General features: G+C 30.0%; 1 protein-coding gene across 1 annotated transcript; it reads left to right on the forward strand.

The window, feature by feature from the left end:
* Positions 1-3238: 3238 nt before the first annotated feature.
* LOC107171307 (uncharacterized) lies at positions 3239-19665 on the forward strand. Its single transcript, XM_089224288.1, has 4 exons — positions 3239-3802; positions 9596-9667; positions 14082-14232; positions 18600-19665. The coding sequence occupies exons 1-4, from the start codon at positions 3699-3701 to the stop codon at positions 18837-18839; spliced, it is 567 nt and encodes a 188-aa protein (XP_089080414.1). The 5' UTR covers positions 3239-3698; the 3' UTR covers positions 18840-19665.
* Positions 19666-23359: the final 3694 nt, after the last annotated feature.

Raw genomic sequence — 23359 nt, forward strand, 5'->3', positions numbered from 1 at the left:
TATATGGCTACTAAGTAATTTAAGAAATATAGGTACCCACATCGTCCATAAACAATATTTTGAAAAATTTATTACGTTTTAATTTAATTTACTCAAAAAATATTAATATTTTAAACAACCCTTAAAAATAAATACTTGAATTAGATAAATGTTTTTACCATCAACATTTTTTTCGTAATTAAATCACAAATTTCAGGATATTTTTAATTTCTCCTGAATAATTTGGATAAAGTTTAAAATTTTAATTTTCAATGTTAAACAATAAAAATAATTTCTACATAGATACCATATGTGTGGCACAAGTGTCTATACGAATTAAACATAAAAAAAACATTGCATAGAAAAAAAGTTATTTCATCTGATAGGTCTTCCTTTTATAGCCATGTGGGTATAACTTGGTTAGGTTACTGCTTTTTAATATTTAATATTCCTTGACTACGCCCGGTAAATGTTTTTAATTTTATTTCACCTAACCGAAGGCGTCACTGAACCATTAATTTTGTCTTTTTTCGTATTTTACCTACCTTAAGGTGCGTCCGCACTGCATGCGGCTAGGCTGCGCGGCTTAGCCGGGTGGCCTGGCAGCTCGGCTTTAGCAGCTCGACCTACCCGTCCCCACTACAATCGGCTTTTTACCATATATATAAATACAATCATTTTAAAAAATTACATATTTACACCACATACTTATGATAGTAATAATAATTGTACTTTCCAGTTCATCGTTAGTCACAATTTTTTTTTTATAAGCGTTTATAGTTCAAATTTTTACGAAATCTGTCGAAAACGCGAAAATTTGCGAGTAATTTTGAATTTGAAAAATCATAAAATTGTTTGTGTTTATAACTAAGAATTAAAAATACAACACTAAGTTTTCCATAAGTTTTCCTTCAAGTAACTATAGAGCTATAGAGAAAACTCGAAGCATCATTCTAGGAAAAATTTTAAGTGTGTTTGAATTTTAAATTTTTACGAAATAGCGTAACAATAACGATTTATCCTCAAACGAATTTAAATATTTGTTATTATTCAAAAAGTATGTCGTAGATACTTGAAAAATTTACCAGTTATGTAGATTGGCATTTTCTTTACATGATTTAATTTTCAATATATTTTGACTTTTTTGAGATATTTATATACAACTGAAATTTTTCAATTTTTCTGAAAAAATTTTTTGGCCCAATCAAAATACTTGAAAATGTAATACAAAGTTCCTCATAAGTTATTATTATAGTGATTAAAAAATTATAAGAATGCATAGGCACGATTTTTTTTTATTAGCATTTGAAGTTGAAATATTGACAAAAATTCGTCAAAACCATGAATATTTGCAAATTATTTTGTAGTTAAAAATTCATAAAATTGTTTGTATTTATATCTAAGGTTAAAAAATTCAACACTTAGTTTTCCATAAATTTTGCTTCAAATAGCTATGGAGAAAATTTGAAGCGTCATTATAGGAAAAATAATTTTAATAGAACTGTTATATATAATTGATCCAGTTTTGGTGATGATTGGGCAAATTTCTATACATTTGAACTTCAAATCAGCCCCCCCCCTCCCGAAAAAAATCTTGGCTACGCCGCTGATTTGAAGTATTAAATGTAACTGAATAAGTACAAGAAGATATTAAAAATAGGTGTATTGCAGCAGAACCTCATCATGGTGAAGCATGGTGTATTGTATCAAAAAACATTAGCAACTGGAGACTTACGACTGAAAATGTTTTAATGTTTGTTGCCAAAGACTTACCTATCCCTATTTAAATAATATAATTCAAATAGTTGTTCATTTATGGGCTAAACTAACATGTAAAATGTAAATAGACACTAAAAATATTTTTTTTATTAATAGTTATAGTGTTATACTGAATATATTATTTAAGTGATTGTAGAAGTTTATTGATTTCATTTTGTTTGTTTTTTCGGCCATCGTCCTCACTAAATAAGCCACGCGGCTTTCTTTGATGTTTACCGACAACCATCGGGAACCCGCGACTTCAGCCGATCGGCTACAAAAGCCGGGCGGCCTCGCGTCTACACCAAAATATTGAAGCCGCGCGGCTTAGCCGCAAGCCAGTGGGGACGCACCTTTACGCCATCATAATATGACGTGAAAAGTGTCATTATATTTTTTGTGTAAATCTACTTTACGATATTATCATTCTATAATGATATATCAGTTATTTTACCATTCTATGTAATTGGGTGATACACCAAATAATATGATTGCTTATATATAGATTATCATAACAAAATAACACAAATATTAATCTTAATAATAACGATTTACAATATTATATTATCGGCGATTTATGAAACACGCGGCGCTCAACACGTTGTAATAAACAGTGAAAGATATTGATGGAGTCGCCAGTCGTGATCTCCGACATAATAAATAAATCTTTTATAATCGATATTTTATTCGTTCCCCTGAATGTTAAACTCGTCGACGCTAGCGGAAAACAAAACGCTAAAGGTTGTCGGGAGATAAAGGAAAACCGATGCACTGCGTCATGTCACAACATTAACTTTATTATTATTTTCTAGTGCCTCGTTCAGCCGAAAATGGAAAGGTAGGGGGAGGCATTTTTTTCCGGGAGGGTGAAAAAGTGTAATATATATTGCATTATATGGACATAGTTATACCCGACTGCTGGTCCAGCAACTATCGCCGGACGGACGAATAAAAATTATACGTCGTGGTTCGGCCTCCACGGACACTACGATTATAAAAATGTGTGTGCGTGTGTGTGTTTGATGACGGCGATGAAAACTACGGACAAACATCGTTGTCACGAAAATAAAGTCATCGAGACGTGGTAAACGAATCAAGGCTGCGTGAAGGAGAGATAGAGAGAGTGCATATAATTATAATATTGTTATCATCATTTCACATACATAGCATTAGATACGTCTTCGTCGCGCGGTGAATTATAACAAAATATTATAATAACGTATTGTTGTTGTATTGGACATATTACGCGCTACCGGTCTTCCGGCCGCCGCCGTCTGTTTCCACTGACAGTCATTGGATCCTTGGTGGGAAGGTCACGACGACGACCGCGCAAAGATAAAAAAAAAAAAAAAAATTAAAAACGGTAGGAAAAACAATTATTTGGTGCAGAAGAGATGGAAGAAGTAAAAAAAAAGTGATATCGTTGTCCGATATTATTATTTTAATACACGTCAGCCGGGCGGCGATTTTTCCGTTCCGTATAAAAAACCGATTCTCCCAGGAGATCTTCCGCACATCGTGAACGCTGTCCGTCCGGTGAGATCGTCTCGTGCAATAGTAATAATATTACTATTATTATCATTTGTATTATTATTATCGTCACAGTCGGCTGTAGTGGTCTGTCTTATCGTTGGCACCGCAAAGACACTATAGTACCTACCTACCACTGAATGTCGTATACAATTAAAACATATTATAATAATAAAATTAAAAAAAAAATAATAGTATAATATTCGTTTTTCGTATAATGATATTTATTTCGGCCCGGTGACGGTCTCCATCAAATTTTCTCTCGACGCGCTGATAATTTCGCGACCAATTCACTCCATACTTCTGCAGAATCGTACGACGACAATATTATATAAAACTATTATCATCGTTTAGCTGTTAGTGTGTTTGTCGAATTTGTACTGCGACTTGCGGTGTCTAATCAAAGTCATTCATAACCACAAACAGACGTCATGTTGCCGCGGATTTTGGTGGCTGTTCAGGTATTGCACGCCCTCGTGTTGGCTGAAATCCTGAAACCCACCTGGCACCAGTATTATTACCCGGGACATCACGCGTGAGTATTTTTTTAAATATAATGTGACTAAGCTACATAATTTCCATTTTGTTTTCGGGGCTGATGACAAAACAACTCACTTCACACTTTAAGACATGACTAAAATGTTTTTCCTTACAACCAACGTCTATCAAATAAACAAAATAGTTTACTTTGAGTAAGATGTTAATGATAATAACCCTCATTACATTCTATGAAAACAGAAATACATAATTTAATTTTTGATTTATAACCATCAATAAACGTGAACCGGATTCGATCAAATATTTTACTTCATAATAATCATTAAATAAATCGTTAAAACATAAAAATAAATAACGCGTGGATTTGTAGAATGATATATTATTACCCTTATCACCCTGCCTCATCTCATATATGTGCACATGTCACTCGTAAATCGTTGCTATGATTGTATAACATAATAAATATTATAATATTATATAATATTGTCGCGGTGTATGTGATTATTGAAGGACGTTTATACACATGGTAATTATAGTAGCTATTTTTTTCAGAAAATATTAAAAAAATTTTTACAACTGGAGGAAAAATACATGATTGTAGTCCAAAAATATTTCGGTAGGAAAATGGAAACCAAATTTTTTTTGGAAATTTAACGGCTAATGAAAGAAAATGGTACCACCCCTTTATATGATATACCTAAAATTCATTAACGTCCAAATAGAAATCGATCCACGGGCAGGTTATGGATATTATATTTTCAGATGATTTCCAATTATCTTAGTACGTTGGACTGACGGACAGGATAGAAGAAGTATATGTAAGATAGTGCGTTGTTCATTGACTCAATTACAGATGGAATGTGAAGCAGTGTCGGTCAAACGGAGTTTGAGAGTGTGAGGCTGTAGCTTGTGAGTGTGATTGATCCCTCATGACCTTTTGTTTAGTATTTAATTATAAATTATATATAAGAAATCGATTAGCACAAATTATATTTTTAATAATCAAATATGGTTAAAAACTATGTTAAAAACTTTGTCACATCCCCCCATAATTTTAAGATGTAAAAATACCAGAATTGAGTCTACAATAGTAACTGTAATAGTAGATTTATAGACTGTAGTAATGTAAAATTATGAATTTTAAACTAAACTAGATTCGCCATTGGAAAAGTCTAGAATTGCCAAAGTAATTGGATTAGCAGCTCACTAATGATTTATTCGTTGTTTTATAACAGTGAGATAAGATAGATTTAATAAAATATCGTTTTTTGCTGCTTGTTTTATTATGATATTTTAATCCTTAATATTTTATGAATTTTATAATGATAATATTAATGTAATAGTTTAAAGTAACGAAAAAAATAATATTCATAATTTTAAAACTTTTAAAATTAGACAGTTATACGTGTTAAAGCTTAAATAAATTCAACTAGGCGTGATCTATAATACGCCTATGTATACTTTGGTAGTGCTAACGGCTGAGTAAAATATTATTGGATATTTTTTGAAAGCCGTTTTTTACTCGACATCACTGCGTATACCGAAATGTGTCATTTTTCTCGCCTCCCACTCGTCCTCCCTGACAACGCCAAGTAACGGGCTATACCGAAGACATCGCGAAAAAATTGTTTTCCACGACAACATTATACATTATTGCATCGAAAACGAATATCGACAGCTAAATATATATTTTATAAGATTTGTTTGAACGGTTTGTGAACACATATTTTTTTTTTTAGGTTTTTAACAACACGTAATAATAAGTCTTTTATGGGTATTTATATATATATGCAATTTGAAGTACGGAATAAAATATATAGATGTTGTAATCTAGTTTTCAAAAGTGTATGAAACTTTTGAAAATATTGTGAAAGACGTGTGCGTCAAAGAATGTGTAAAAAGTGTAGCTTTTTTTTATATTTTTTATTCTTCGATCGACCAGAATAAAACTTTACTACACGTACGGTGTTAAGGATTTTTTAATTACGCATAAAGTGTATTCGGAATTATTTTCAGCGCAAATTCTACTTGAAAAATTATAATAAATTTAATCCTACAGACAGTTTACAAAATTTAATCAGTTCGAGACGCCATCTAAAGAATTCTTAAATAAAATAAACGTTTCGCAGAAGTACGTATTGTTTTTGCGGTATATTGTACGTATTTATATACGATACAGTCGCGTACAGAGGAAGCGCGAGCTATTATAGAAACACTTTACCATAAAAACAATAGTGTGGTTTTTTCTTTCTTTTAGAACTTTGAATTAAAAAAAAAAAAAAAAACCGACTTGATTTAAAAAGAGAGTTTGTATATATATTATGTAGCCACTATATTAATTGTTATTGGTCGTTTTTAATAATATCCATTGAAAATGGTTTCTTTCAAACGGGGTTTTATCGTTGTTATTATCATTATTTTTTTTTTTTATGAAATGAAAAGAGTCAATCTCTACACAACGGGTTTACGTGCTCTGACACATTGAAACGATGAATTTTAAATTGCGTTAGGATTTTTTTGTCACGTATTTGACATTTTCTAAACCGTGCTATACCATACCTTACTATATACTTGATACCATAGTCATATGCTCGAAATGGTGTTTTTACGCTGACATTATTCATCGAATGTTTTTATTTCGATCGTCGATATTCATTATTAAAAATTTGTCCAACATTATCCAATAACGTTAAAATACTTTGAATACAAATGAAAAATTGGTATTATTCAAATGTATAGATAATTAGGTACCAAATAAAAACTTAAACATTTTATATTTCACATTGCCAATTTATTAGTTTCGAACAAAAAAGCGACTTTTGGAATACCGCTCAAAAGGACTTCACCTTTCCCAGGACGTAATTATTCGAATATATTGTATTTATAGTGCATTGTTGAGCTTTTAAAATTATGTGTCCCCTTTTTCTTCTTCTTTCCCTGTTCCGTCGTTTGAACGACCCGGAAGTGCTTCCGCAGTATTACTTCAAGAGCCACAAAATAGTGACTGGCCCGGTAGAATAATATCATAACGGACGTTTCAGGGATCAGAGCGTATAATAATGCATAAAATAACCGACCCTCATCTTGACGGGCCACAAAACTGCGAACTCGGTTAATATTAAATTACTATATTTTTTCGTGTTATCGACAAAGCTGCCGGAACTGCTTGCGCATAACGTCGACAGCGTCACCATCTTTTATTACATAAAATAAAATATACATAAAAATATAAGATACGTTAAGTAATGCGACTATTACAATAAACGGATAGATAAAATATATTGATATACTTTCTGAGATTATCCGACTTCGCGGGCCGACCGGACTCCGTCACTCATGCCATCACGTTCCAGGTTTTCAGCGGTACTTCGGCCGTCTTACATGGCTCGTCTATTAGGCTTCCTTCACCTGCTTGGCCCTTTTCTCCTCTTTTTTAAGGGTCAGGATCTCTTCCACCATCTTGTAGAATATCCTGAACGTCTCCTCCGCATTACTGAGCACATTGACCTCCGTGGCATGTCTCCATCGCCAAATCAGTGTATGTAACGCGTAGGTTGATTTCCAGTCTTCACAGATTTCTTGGTGGTCATCCGTCTGTGAGGTTTCTTGGCCTCGATAACTTTTTTACTATCCCACCAACTAGGCTTTAATATGGTATCCGTGACCTCGTCAACCATTACCGGTTTGGCCACTGGGTTCGCTACTCCGTTGTCTTCCAGATTTTTGGCTACAGTGAAAAGGGGAGAGCTCAGTTTTTCCCTCTTTGTTAGCATAGTCGCCATTACGTCATAAATATCTTCCAACAACTTAATAAATTGTTTGGAACTTGCTATTTTACGATCTACTGTCCTTGCCTTCTGCATCGCTGTCTTCAGAATGGATTTAATGCAGGCCAAACTTGTTCCGATCTGATTCCTGCCGGTTTTCGGCCAGGGAGCGATGAGAGTGCACTTTCACTTGGAGCCATGCTCCGGCGTGGTTTCCAAACTGCTACACACACTAAGCCCCTTCAACCTGCTGTTGGACGACTCAGAACCTGATTCCATGTCGATATCTATGTCTACCAAAGGCCTGAGATTATTATTGCTCATGGTATTAAAAAAAAAAACCCCTAAGCACTGTGACAGCCTGTATACACCTTGCCCGTAGGTTAGGTATCTCGCGCACGCTACGTATACCCGGGGAATAATCTTGCCCCGTACCACCTGTATTGGCGATAACGGCCTCGCCTTCGGCGTTACACGCCGGCCACCAGCCAACCTTTGGAAGTTCACTAAGCATAATAACATATGATATAATTATACCTTTTACCTTAGGAAATCGTAGAAACAAACTTTAAAGTTATAACAACAATTTTAATACTGTCCTTTTGGGGAGAATTTAAGGTGGACCGACTCAAAATCGACACCGATCCAGGTACGCACATTTACTGCATCTTTAATGCAAAAAAAAAACAACACAAATTAAACGTTGATATCAGAGATGGCCGCAGTTGAACAGGATGATACAACTACACGTGCTATCGCTAGGACAGCCACCGCTTAACTGATTAAATTTCTACCTACTTTAATACTTTAATACAAAGAGATTATAATACTTGTGTAATTACAAAAGTTCGTTAATTATATTGTACATATTTTATCATAACAATATAATATAATATAAGAACACTGTATAGTGTGTAGAATATCGATATAGTTGTTAAGAGAAATTCCTGAGAATCTACTAGAATTCAAAATTTACAGAATTCATAAAAATACGATGGTAAAAAATTATTATTGACTCATCAAATATTGTTATATTTAATTAAAATATTAGATAAATTGTAAAAAGTATTTCATTTCTAGAATAAAAATAAAAACAAAAATAGAATAATTATTACCTATAGGTAATTATAAGGATTTCACTAATCACTAATAATTTCACTTTAAATAACCTATAGATTACGTCACCAAATTATTCATATTGTGGTTATGCTGGTTAGTCCAATGGAATCACTTAATACATAATTTAAGAAATCAATTACCTATATATATGACGTTTGTTCATTTTTGTGTACATATTTTTGTAAATAATTAACATTCAGAATAATTGAAAAATATGTCTGGAATAGAAATACCTTCACGTGGATTTTTGGAAGTGCTAGTTTAGCCAGCGTTATTAGATGATAGATAATGATAATAATATAATTTGTAACTTTTGAATTTTATACCCGCGTATTATATTTTAACGAAGTCACATCTCTATGAGACAATAAAATTATCTGTTAAACGAAGCTTTTTGTGATTTTATCAAGTAAAAAATGATAAAAAATAAGAATAAGTAGGGCGTTCGAACCTAAATTAATAAAATAACAATGTAATTAAAGAACATGAGCAACGGAAAATCAAACTTTCTCTGAAATCTATTTAAACCACTAATATTATTCGATAAGTATTAAAAATTTTTATTTTTTTTATCAGGTTTAGTGATTTATACAAAGGAGTTTTTTCCCATTAAGCGGTATCGTAAAAAAAATATGTTTGAGCTTTATAGCAAAAAATAGTGTTTCTTTATCAGAGAAAATAAGCTTTTTAAAATGTCTCCATACATTTTGGCACGAAAATTACGACCCTTTGACCGTTTACAAACACCACACTCGCACATCACAACCTTACGTATAGTATAGTAAAACACATACATACACACATATATTTATTTTACCTACTCATGTACGTGAATATGTGTGTTTGAGTAGGAATCGTAATAAAACCTTCACTATTCACTTTATTTTAGACTTTTAGTATATCTAAGTTCACACACGATCTAACGCAGTTACTTTTTGTTTCAGTTACGGTATACGGTATTTTGAAAAGCTGGCTTCGATGCGAGAGAACTTCCAGAAGGGAATACCATACAACAAGTAATGATTTATCTAGGACTTGAAAGATAAATAATATAATATAATATAACACGGTACAATAGGTATTTTAGTTTTGGGAATAGATAATTTATTGTATTATTAAACTTATTGTAATGATTATTACAAGTTAAGAAATAGTTAATTTTTTTTCTTTCTTTACATATTAATGTTCTAAACCTATATCTTACGATTAAATTCCATAAAATAAATATAGTAATGATGGAAACAATATTTTATTTTAACTTGGGTAACATAATAATACGATCGTAAATTAAAAGCTTCGTTTGAGCTCGGTATAAAAATAAAAGCATTTCGTCTCACTGCACGATTAGTGGTTTGATTTCAGCGTTCTCGAGGATTCATAAAAATAATTATTATGAAAGATGCGGTTCGTTAAAAATCATTAAATGATTTAAAAATCTCTATTTCAGAGTACCTACTAACTTTCAATATCATCAATATAATTTACTAATGACGTAACTTGATGCAACTCCGTAAAATTGATGTAACCGATCGCCTCCAGACATTGAATATAACATGTGCCGCTGGCAATCATTATATTATTATTATATAACTGTACGAGTAAAAGCTGCACTTTGATGACCAAACGCGTTTGACGACCCACCCGACTTTATCAGTGTAAAACGTTCAAATGCGTGGTTTCCGACGATTCATGTAATCTTTTTATTTTTCGTTTTCAATTGGGCCGATTTATTAAACGCCACGGTTAATCCCTACCTATATACGTAGTACCTACACGTTATAAAGTTACTACATGTATTGACTCGACATGGGTACGTGTTTTCGGAACGTTAAATATCGTTACGCCCGACCGACACGCTCGTCGGCACTCGGAATCGCTCTAAACGATTTCGCATCACTCGCAAATGCGTGCAATTTTTTTCCAGTCTATATTTATTTTTATTATTTTTTTTTTTTGGCCGTGCTAGGCGAAATTTCGGTGGATTTTAGTTAAAAATAAACCGTTCTTAAACACACCATGGCTCTTGTGCATGCGATTACCCGCATCAATATATCATTATCATGCATATAATAGGTTGTATAAAGGGTGCGATTCACCAAGCATACTAATCGCTATCACTTTTTTTTTAACGTCACATTTAGTAAAATTATTTGATTTTTCTGATTTTTTCATTACACTTAAAATAGAATGTACCAAATTTTCAAATTTTAAGACTTACGTTCATTCAAAATCCTTAAATGGTATAAAAAGCTTTGTATAACGACGTTAACTTTAATTTTTAAATGTTAACCTTACGGTATTTATTGTACATTTTAAATAATTTAAATATTTTAAAAATAATAAATTGACATATTTTCATTCCTACCATCATTTAATACGAAAAAGATTCAATCCCATAAATTGATATTTGTGAATTAAAAAATACGACTAAAATCATATTTTTTCGCTTATACCTACATTAATTTTTGTTAACATTTTAAATTCGAAATATCTATAAGAAAAATTGTAAATAGTAAGTATTTTCGATATAATTAATTTAATATAAAAAACTCATGATATTTCGTGTTTTATTCGACGTAGGTAGGTACATTATATGCATTGAATTTGTATTTATATTCATGCTGACATGGCTTTATATTTTACTGGTATATAAAATATTTAAATGGATAAAAAATCCGAATTTAATTTAAAATTTAGAAATAAAACTTTTGAATACGTTACTTAACTGGGTATCTTTAAATGTTTTATGATCAGTGGCGCCGAAGTAAAAAAAAATATGTAGGACAAACATTTAGTGTTTAACCCCCCCCCCCCCTATATCAGGAACAAAAAATAAATTACCCGACCTACATAAATACAATATGAATAGTATAATATTTTTATCAAAATTTTTTTCACTCCCCTCTCCCCCCACATTTTTATCATGCGTTTCACCTACCCACTCACCACCCATTCATTTGTTAGTTAATGCTACCAAAATAAATAGATTTACTTTTTTAAAACCTAATTAACATTAAAAAATCATGTTAAATTCACTTATTTTGTAATTAATTATTATAGTTTTAACTGACTAATTTCATATGTAGGACAGTAAGTTGTCCTACATTAACATAGGGTTTAGCACCACTGTTTATGATATAATAGGTTGAAACGGGCCATGCAATGCGTATATCGTGGTTTGATATTCTATATTATTGCGTGTGTTTATTTTGATACTATATGATATAATGTTGAAATGAAACAAACATCAAACTCATTAGATTGTATTTAATATATACACGTTTCATAGAAATCCTAAGATCCTGGAGCACTAGTCAAATATAAACTTCGGCATCGGCGTGACTAGGGGAGAGATAGAAGGGACTAAGAGTCTGGGCATCCGATACTTCACCATCATAAACGTTAAAACGAATATAGGGGAAAGCTATCCTAGTTAAAAAAATAACTGTCGTGTGTAGTAATTATAATAAATTATATATTTTGTATAATATAATAAATTATTATTATCCATTTTCGAGCTTGAAAATAAAAAGATGTAAAACATATAATATCAGTTCAAATACGAACCAAAACAAATTTAATTAACTTGCTTTTCTAGAAATCTAGAAAATTATACAATATCTAATAAGATTGTCAATAATGATATTTTATTAAAATTTGAACTAAATAATTACAATTGTAAAAAATATGATATTTTATCGTTAACATTATATTTTTAATGACAATTGTTTATTATGAACTTTAGTTTTCTAAGAGTATTACTTTAGAAACAGTTAAATCCTAGTTACGACTATGATAAAAAATTGGAAAATTTTTTTAATATTGTATGAGTTAAATAACATAAAGTTAAATGTATAGAAACAAGTTACTAGTTAAAAAACTAGAATAATAAAATAATGATAGCACATTCCTGGTATATGTATTTGAAAAAAAAAACTATCACCTTTTTCAAAATCTAAAGCAAGATTTAGTTATATAGGTACTCGTAATTTTATGTTTTAACTATGTTTTTTAATTTAATTTTTCGTATTTTAAAATGTTTCACTGGTTAAAACTATAATTAGGAACTTCTCATTACTAAAATGTTACCTACCTAATAAATATTATGTTTGGTTGAATTGATATTCTTTGGAAATTATTTAATTATATTTAGACACTTCGGTATTTACTTGGTATTTGATTGAATTCTTTTGAATGCGTAATTATATATTATGGTTTCGATTATATTATGTTCGGCACTATAGAGCTTTATTTCGTATATATTTTCCTCGTGCTGAAGAGTGTCTGATAAAAAAAAAATAAAAAATATTGATATTTCAATACAAAGTAAACACTATTATGCCTCTTTTATTTATTTATTTTTGTACATTTTTATTCGTTGAATGCTTATGACAGTTTTATTAATTTGAAATTGTATATATTGTTAAGTTGACAACGTTTGAAGTGGAAATGGCAAGAACGAAAACAATGGTGACTCAAACCCAATTATTTTGATTAACAATACAGGAAAATAATAATGGTGATTATGATAATATCACATTATATGTTTATTTTTTACACAATTATTATATTATCATAATTGAGTAATAATAAATAATTAATGAAACCGAAAATCTAATTAACTAACAACTAGTTAAGGTCAACAAGAATAACGAAATATGAATATTTATAATAATATTTCAGATATTATATGTTTTAGATTCTACTTCTTAAAATTTTAGCTTATTTTTATTTCTTAGTGTGATCTGATTAATATTTTACACGAAAATTAATGTTAAGTAAAAAAAAACAAACTGTTGATGTATTTTGGCTTCCTACAACGATAAAATCTCATTATTTATTAGATATACGCCATACGGATGATCAGAAATTTGGTTTGATTCTGTTTGTTTTTAAATTAATTTCACTACTGTACTAATCATAATATATTATTTTGACTTAATGTTATTTATTGTTTTGACGAAAAAAAAAATTTTATCATGGTGTTGAATGCAATGTATAAAATATAAATGTACGACTGTACATTTAAATTGTATTTGCTTGGCAGTTCTATAAACTATTGATCGATTTCAGGATTACTGAGATAATATTTTGAAATGTTTAAAACATATCCCAGAAATCGGCTTGCTTTTTATTTGGTTTTAAAAGAATATAATATTTTTAAGTATTAAATATTAAATAATAATATTATTATGTTTTTCTAAAGGTCTTAATGTTCTTGTTAGGTTTCTAGTCTTAAGGATGGTATAAGAAAATGAAATTTCTCGAATTATTAATTACATTATATACTAACAGGTACACAGATAACAGATATAAGTGAAATGAAAATAATTTCACTTTCAATAATTGTATATAAAATATATACAGCTAAAAACTAAGAAAAACAAACATTTATATGGTAAGTAAATAATTCTCAGGGAATTCTTGCAGATGGGGATTTTACAACCGAATAGACACAGCGACGGTGACGGAGAGCAAAAAGACACGAAGACTGCGAGTGGGCAGTGGATGGTGGAAGTTGGTGCCACCAACGGGCGCCGAGATAAATTGTGAATTTCCCAGTACTGTGCCTGTGATATCCGTAAGTCCATGCCTGACAAAAAGAATTAACGACAATTGGAATGGAGAGGTGGTGCGGAAAACCAAATAGATAAAAAAAAAAAACACAATGTGTGCATAATGATATTATACCTTTTACAATAATTATGTCCGGTAATAATAATTTAGTTGGAAAGAATGGAATTTTGAAAGCTGATTAATGAAACCGATGAGAGTACAATCGGCGGGTGAGATGCACCAAACGCAGAATTTTCTCATCTCAACGGAAATGGTAACACTCTTGTGTTATATCGATAAAATTATTTTTCTTCCCAGAAAGACCCTATATTGCTAACGGAAAGGAATTATTTTCAATGCCATTCGGTGGAAAATCAATAATGAGGATCGTACGAACGTTTTTCGTTACGATATTGTTTCTGAAAACGGAAGTAGCGTTGCGAGTATAAAGGCGCTTTTATTAGAACTGTTTTTGTGTTTGAATGAAAAGAATAGAAATGCTAACAATTTAGCACAGTATAGTTGACTGGGTTGATGTTTGATCAATGATTACTTAAATATTAAGATAATATAAATACAGTCTTGTAAAAAGTACTTTTATTTTGTATTCGGAATAAAGAAGTATTAAAGTGTTATAAATACATATTAAAACAAATTATTTGTTTGTTTTAAAATGGTTTGAAGTTAATCATATTATTTTATTTAAGTGTAAATTTTTAATAGAAAAATGTGAATATAATTTGAATTTTAGGAAAATATTTTTTTAAGAGTAATCTTTTTTCAGAATATGCATATAAATAATTTTTTGAACAAATATTTAAAATAAGATTCGAATAAAAAATAAAATTGAATCATTTAGTTTTTATTTTTATTTTTTTTGATTACTATAGTAATGGATAAGGTCATAAGGACTTACTTGTAAAACGATTTTTCATACACTTATTTAAAAACGAATTTCCGGAATTGGTTTAAAAGGAAAGTAGCTAGCCATCTGTAGATGTAGCTCCTATCTATAATATTAATAATTCCTATCTGAAGATAGAAGATATTAATTATTCTCATGGTATATAAAATAGTGATCGGCATCTTGTACACTTGATTACGTATTCGACGATTTTTTACGTAGAATATGATATTATACGCGTATAATAATAATAATAATGTATTATTATTGTACTAAACATTTTATATTTTAAAAATGTTAAACATTTCACGGCCATGAGCAAAAATCAAAAATATTGATAAAAATTAAATATAATTTATAAGAATGTTATATTAATAATATAATAATATCATCTATAAGTTACAAAGAAAAAAAACTATCACGAAAAAAAAATTTTCGGAATCATAATAAAAAAAAACTCCAATTCTATTTTATTTAGATATTTTTATTAGTTGATTGAATAATTCCTTGTTACAACTCTGAGTTAAATGTGAAAAAAAATATCGCTTAAAAAAATATATCGTTTAAAAAAATAAATTGTATCGTTTGCGTGTAAATACAATGCAGTTATAGATAGGACGCGATAAATGTTTTTTTTGTGGTTGGAGCACAACATTATTATGCAAATATTATAATACCGGATGATTATTTAAACGTAAAACTCATTATTTACAAATGTATTAACATTTTTGAAAATATTATTTTTATATAACATCCCAATATTATAAAAAAAGTTTTAAAATTATAGCAATTGATTTTATATAGTTTTTTTTTCTTATTGAAAACGTAGGTATATTTTGTATTTTATATTATACCATAATAGAATATTTTTTTGGAGTATTTAATACTTCGTACGAGTTACTAATTAACTATAGATATAAATTTAAAGTTTTGAAAAGTGGAGTTAAGTAAGCCAACGTATTGCGAGGTATCAGTGATGAATGCTTCTCCACTATTGCACTCTTGTATATGTTATGAAACTACTGGATTTTTTAAAAATTTTTTTTAATTTAAATATATTCAATCTGTTTACAATGAAAAACAATAAGTAATAAGGATAACATAGAGATATATAAACATGAATAACGTGAAGAGGAGACCGTTAATTAACAGAACCTCAGACATTTTTATTTTTTCCCCTATTTTAGGAGATCTCGAAACCCGTTTTTTTTAATCGACGGTGAATTTGGGGTAATGTAAGAGAAGACATATTTTGAATGAAGGGTTTATGTAGTTTGTCAATTTTGAATGAAAAATTTTGAAGTTGCTTTTTGCAAGCTCGTTTACTGATTATATTTATAGGTCATTATAGAGAGCTGCATTTGTTATTTACCATGGAACACCGGTGATAAGTCTTAGGTTAATTATCTGGAAGGCTTGTTTAGGGCGAATATTTGCGGGTTTTGGTGGGCCCCAAATGTGGATGCCGTATGAACATAATGGCTTAATTATTACTTTGTATAGGAGTAGTTTGTTTTTTAGACTCAAATTTGATTTAAATAAAAGTCGAAGTAGAAAAAGTCGGGAAACATTTTTAGTACGGAAAACGACCGATATTCAAGATGTGATTTGATGATTAAGTAATACGGCGAAGGAAGAAAATGTTTTAGTTTAAATAGAAGTCCATCATGCCAAACACGTTCAAAAGCCTGAGATATATCTAGAAATATCCCTGGGCAGTATTGCTTGGTCTTAAAAAAGGCTGAGATATTGTCGATGATTCTATGGATTTGGTGAATTGAGTTGTGTTTGCGAACTGAATTGTGATTTTAGTAATATAATATGCAGTTTGTTGATTGTTTGTGTAATTCAATGTAGAATTAGTTTTTCGAAGAGTTTTGCAAAAGTAGGTAGTAAACTGATAGAACGATAAGAACTGGCGAGATGATTATAATTTTCTGGGTAAGTACTTAAATAGCTATCTATTTAACGATAGTTGGTTCGAAATTTTTATCCTAGAATTTTTTTTTCAACCACGTCATTTCTTATCGATTTATAATAATTAGGCACGCAATACTACAATACATTTCCAAAAAAAATTATAGTCTTAAAAAAAAATAAATATCTTACTTTAAAATTATCAACCCACATAATATTATTACCTCTGTATAATACATTCTATACAAAATGTAGGTGTATTCCGCATGGCCATATTTTCAACAACTTTCGAGACATTATTCCTCACAGTTAACATATTACACCGTCAAATCCGAGATGAGATGATTATACTCATGGAGATAGTTTCACTTATTAAACATTCTTTTCACAAGAATTTCGTTATCATAACATAAAACATTTTCCAACTTCTGGTAAAATCAGAGGTGCAGAATATATATAATTGTTACGGGAAAATGTATGGTTAAATGTGATATTAATCTTTGTTTTATTTGTCAGTTTGTACAATCGGAATGTTTGTAAATAATATGATTTTTCATTGCAATACGACTTCCAGTGTACCATGTACTTTTACCTACAACCTAGGTACAACTTTACAAAATTTTACCTAATTATTCGATCACGACACCTCGATTATATTCGATATCTAAAAAGTGTATCTATAATATTCGTGAACATTTATTTATTTGTTGTTAAAACTTTATGCCATAGTGAAAGGGTTACAAACATAATATATAATAATGTTTGGGCAGAACATGCTAACCAGATAGCGCGTTTCTGAAAAACACGAATTCGAGTGTTTATAGGTAGTGTGCAGGTAGTGTACTATATAATTATACAACTCGTCTAACGATTTGAAATTTTAATTTCGGAGTTAAATTAGATTCAAAAATTTCCAAAAACGTACGCGATTGAAACTTCATCGTTTAATTATAGGGTTGCCGCAGTTGTGCACGGTGTATATTATTTAATATAGCGATCCATCGAATCTGCCATAAATCAGTATAATATACGAGTAAGTCTGTGTACTCAAGCATTATAGTATTATTGAACACAATATAGTCACTACGCCAGTAGCGTTCGTAATCTCGAAATCAGCCCTAATTTATGTTTATATTAAATTTTCTATAATTATTGATCAGAACTAGGAAGTTGGTAAGTCTAAAATGTGTGTTAGACCTATCCGAGAAAATAATATACAAGACCCATAATTTCGAGTCGTCAACACTTGTCGGAATCGACGTGTAGATGACGTTTTAAGGAGATTGTGCAGTTAAGGTCACATCACTTTAATCCCGTCGTATTTGTTCATGGACTTTTGAGTCTTAAAATTTTTGCTCTATGGTGTCTTGCATAAATCAAATATAAAAGCTCACACACCGAATTCGTTTACAAAATCATATTATTCATCCGATGAGGGTTGGATTCTTCTGCACAGATTGTGGTTTGGTCACGCACTGTCTTCCCTCTCAGACCTTATATATCTTATTCATAACGACGTGTAATCGTGCTGCAGGTTTAAGGTGTATAATTTCGAATTTATCGGTTTGCAGAACATCGTTTGGGAACGAGTGGACCCGGGCAAAGCGGACAAAGAGATGGCCATGAGGCGAATGGGCGAGGTGCAGACGTACGACATGCACCTGAGGCCCAAAGGCAGCACGTTGCATTTCCACGACGTGACGCCCCTGGACAAGGGCCTTTACAGGTGTCTGGCGTCGTCCGTGGACAGACTGACGGGTGAACCACAGACGGTGTTTCAAGACACTGACTTCTATCCGGATGTGGTCTGAGCCAAACGTTGCCCGCTGATCAACCCTAGCTGAGGAACACGACAATGATGGTGACGATGGCCACAGCTGTTTTGCAAGCGAGTGGCGAGACTGACAGTGTGACTCGTATCGTCCTAATATATTATAATATGTAATACTATTATTGTTAAGATTCTGCTGTAGCGTCACATACGTTGTATTATTTATACTGTTTTTGTTATATCTATTGCTATCATTATTATTATTATTATTATTATTGATATCGAGATCGTGATCATCGTCGCATTACCAAAAAATTCAGGGGCTGGTCTAGTAATCAAATATTAGCGAGGGCCCAGACTCAAGATGTGCACCCATATTATGTATAATTCGTATAAGTATAGATAATCGTTCGTAGCTATATTAAATAAGTGATTAGCCACCGACATATAGAGTTTTGTAGGCACTGTTGAATACTGAATACGGAATACTAACATAATAATATACGATTTTACATAAAATAATATGTGGTATAAAATTTTATCTAGATAATATCATATAATTTTACGAGCACGTAAAGTATAGGTACCTACCTATATATAATATGAAACAGTATATCTTCTGAGGGTGCCACCTCCATAACCTGAACCACTATACGAATATTGTGTTATCGTTTACTCGATAGTATAAATTTATGTTTGTTAGACGATTAAAATAGTAGTGTCCGTTCGGTAACCACGTCGACGCGTTAATCCAATGGTTTTACGGATCAAACGTGATCGCAAAGTCTGCAAAAAATGACAAAGCTATCCGTCACATGAAACCGTTTAATTTTTAGATACCTAATAATAAATTATGATGCGCAAAACGTTTTGTTTGTTTGTTTTTATTTTTTATTCATATTATAGTTTACTTTTATTATCATTATTATTATACTCCACTATTTTTTTTTTTTTGTTTTTATTGTTTGTAATACGTTAATACGTGACAAAAAGAAAATCCATCGACTATAATATCTTAAGGTTATTTGCGTTCGCTATTGAATTTTGACTATAGGAAATTAACTATGTACCTGCAATAAATATAATAACTCCCTGTTAAAAACTAATAATAAAAAAATAAAATAAAAAAAAACCATCCACGTATAATAAGGATTCGATTCAACTCGAATGGTATAGTATAATTATTGTATTATCTATTCTGAGTTATATACAAGAAAGCGAATTTTATTCAGTTTTCCGACTGCTAATAAGCACATAGTTATATATAGTTATTAGTTATATTACAACGAAGTATTACCATGAAGTTGTACAATTCTGAGAACGGAGTAACAAATACTAGAAAGTTACTTGCAAAATGATGGCATATTTATTTTGTACGATTCATTTAATGCCAGGGAGCCGAATGCGAGGCACTGTGATGTACTCACGTTATTTGTACAAGAGTTTATTGAAATATTCATATTTCTAATTTAACAAAATGATATCGTTGGTTTTAATTTTAACAGTGTATTGAGCTAAGTGCCCTTGTCGTCTACAGAAATTGTAAATTATAACAGTGTTGTTTTTTGCCCAAAAGTCATATTGCAAATAATTATTATTAAAAATTCACAGCACAAAGAATATAACTTACTATTTTAACCGTAACCGCCGGTTTCGGTCAAGTAATTTTCAGGTTACATACTAAAAATATATTAAAAATAAATAGAACACTAAAATATATCAACTATATAAGGCAGAAAGACAGAAAAACAAAATAACATGAACACAATGACATGTCAGAATGGAAATGTAAAACGGTAATCACAAATTATGAATTTTAATTTTATTTATTTACAACAAAACACGTTTTCCTAATACTATAATGGTAAATTGGTAACAAGGATTAATCTATTTTTTAATATATAGTGTTAATATTAATATTTCATTAATGGGATTGGTTTTAAAATAAATGCTAAAAAACAATTATTTTCATTTAGGGTTAAAAAACATTTTGTTATTGATAGAATGTTTAATTGAGAAAAGCTTTTACATTCGGGCAACAATTACACTATGATTAAATCGTTTTCTTAGTTGATGAAGAAAAACGAATAATTAGAAAATATATCAGTAAAAATATTTTATTAAGAAAAAGACTGTCTGGAGAATGAAACGCGAAAACAAAAGGCAAAGTGTAGTATCCAAAACCATAGTAATAATTGTAATAATGTTTTAAAATATTCGAGAGAGTCTGTACACCCGAAGATAAACTGCACAAAGGCAGCGCTGTTTTGGAAATCGGAAGCGAAATTCTCTACTTACGTTACGTCGCTACGCCGCATGGGATGTATAAAGAAAACAGATCTTTTGTCGTGATCCCTGAATATATGTTTTCAAATTAAAACTTACACGCGTCACGTACTTTATAAGCAAAATAACCTAAACTCCGTTGTTCAGTGACACAATATTATACCAACAGTATATGTTTTTATTCCATGATATGCGTTTGTCTAATAAATATGAGTTGTTGTTATTGTTTTTACTACGTTTCTTGAATGATCTACAGTAAAAACGAAGTCTAATAATTTACCACTTTGGTGGCTAGAATGATAGCACTATTTTTGACGTATTCAGATAAAAACATAATTTTATAATATCAAAATAATTTAATAAAGTGAAGTAAAATGTTTTGAATGTAATAAGATTTAAAATAAAACCTACAAAATATGTACATATTTTGTGATATTATATTATTGTCGATTCTGAACTTAAAATAAATGCTCAGATATTGACATAAATTTTTCTGTATAATAATAAAATATATCTATATATTTTAATATACAATGTATTGTTTATTTATATTTTATTTAAAAAATTGATTTTTCAGAACGTTTGACATTTTAACATACCCTATGTATAATTAATTAGAATTAATTTCACAATGCTAAAATAAGGAGTTAATAGTTATTACAAACTGTTCTTAAAATAAAAATATTAACATGTATACATTTATATTACAGGTTTTGAATATATTAATATGTATTGTGTATTTGTGAATATATAATATATTATGTTTAAAGTTTTTATTAAGTATAAGTAGTCATCCAAACATTTTTATGGTACTTGTAAGTTGTAAAAGCCGATTACTTGTTTGTAATATTTTATTGAAATGCTTACATATAGAATATTATGTTGTATTGTTGTTGAAAAAAAAAAATACAAAATAATATAAGTATTTAATTGTATAAAATAATCAAATGAAAGTATTTTCATTTCACTTCAAACTTCATAAGCGGTTTTTTTTGGGGATTTTCAGGGTCCTTTTGCTGCGTTATTATATATATATTATTATAATAATAAAAACATTTTTTTTTTTTTTTTTTTTTTTTTAAAATCACTTCGATTTACTTGCATTTGAAGTAATAACATGAGTTTGCTATTAGTATAATAATCATACCATAATATAGAATATTTAATATATTCTTGTACCATTCTGTAACCATCTAATAATAGCCTTTTGGGGGTTTTTCAAATTAAACGTCGGGGTGGGGTTCACTTCAAGTTTTTCTATTGCATACCAAGCCACAATATTTTTTTTATATCCTACACTGCAATAGTGTCATACGACCGTTCACTTTTTATACATTGGACATCTGTGTATAGTATATTATAATTAGGGAACGGATTTGAATGTAAATTGCATATTTTTCTGAATGTCCGAAAACGTTGGTTTCCAAGCAAATAGTTCATTTCATACATCAAATAATTAAAAAATGTAACATTTATTTTGCATTTTTAAGACTTTAATGCATTTTTAGTGCATTTTGTGGTTTTTAAGAAATTTTTTCAACATTTTTTGCGAATTCATTCTAAAAAAAAAAATTTAAATACCAAAACATGTATTAGGTATGTTACAAAATTACGAAATTATTGTTGACACGTATAGACACAAAATATATACATACAAGTTACAACAGATTATTACCCACATTAAGGTAAAGATAAGAGATAAGATACGATAAACTATTTATCTAAAGTTAATTAATTAAGGTTGTATTGTATTTAAATATTTTTTATTAGATTTTTCATGATAGTGTGTTTTTTTATAAGTTTTAAATACAAAATTTTGTTTTTATTGAATATAAACTCATATTTAAAGTTTTTAGGGAATTTTTTTAAGGCATTTTTCTTGTTTTTTAGAGCATTTAAATCCGTTCCCTAATTATAATCATAATGGCCATTAGGCACTGGTCAGTCTATTTTAATTACTTCGAACACCTAATGCCAATGTGATATAACTGTAGGTGATATATGGTTGCTCCAAAATACTGAGATTCATGTACGTATAAATGAACAGATTTCAACAGTTACTAATATCGTATTATTTATTATTTTTTATTTGTATATTTTATCGTTAATCATCACTGTTGGAGTCAAGAAATCCTAATCATCATCTGCCGTTCTCATGTTATCTTTGTTCGGTTGAACATAAATAATTTATACCAATTATTGGTAAACGAGATTACTGCCCGTTTCATCCACGTACAGCAAATTGTCTTCCGGCACGTCATCCGGACACGACAC

The sequence above is a fragment of the Diuraphis noxia genome, unplaced genomic scaffold (genome assembly GCF_037042655.1).
Source record: "Diuraphis noxia isolate RWA-SAM2 unplaced genomic scaffold, SU_Dnox_SAM2 contig0003, whole genome shotgun sequence".
In the NCBI taxonomy this organism is placed as follows: domain Eukaryota; kingdom Metazoa; phylum Arthropoda; class Insecta; order Hemiptera; family Aphididae; genus Diuraphis; species Diuraphis noxia.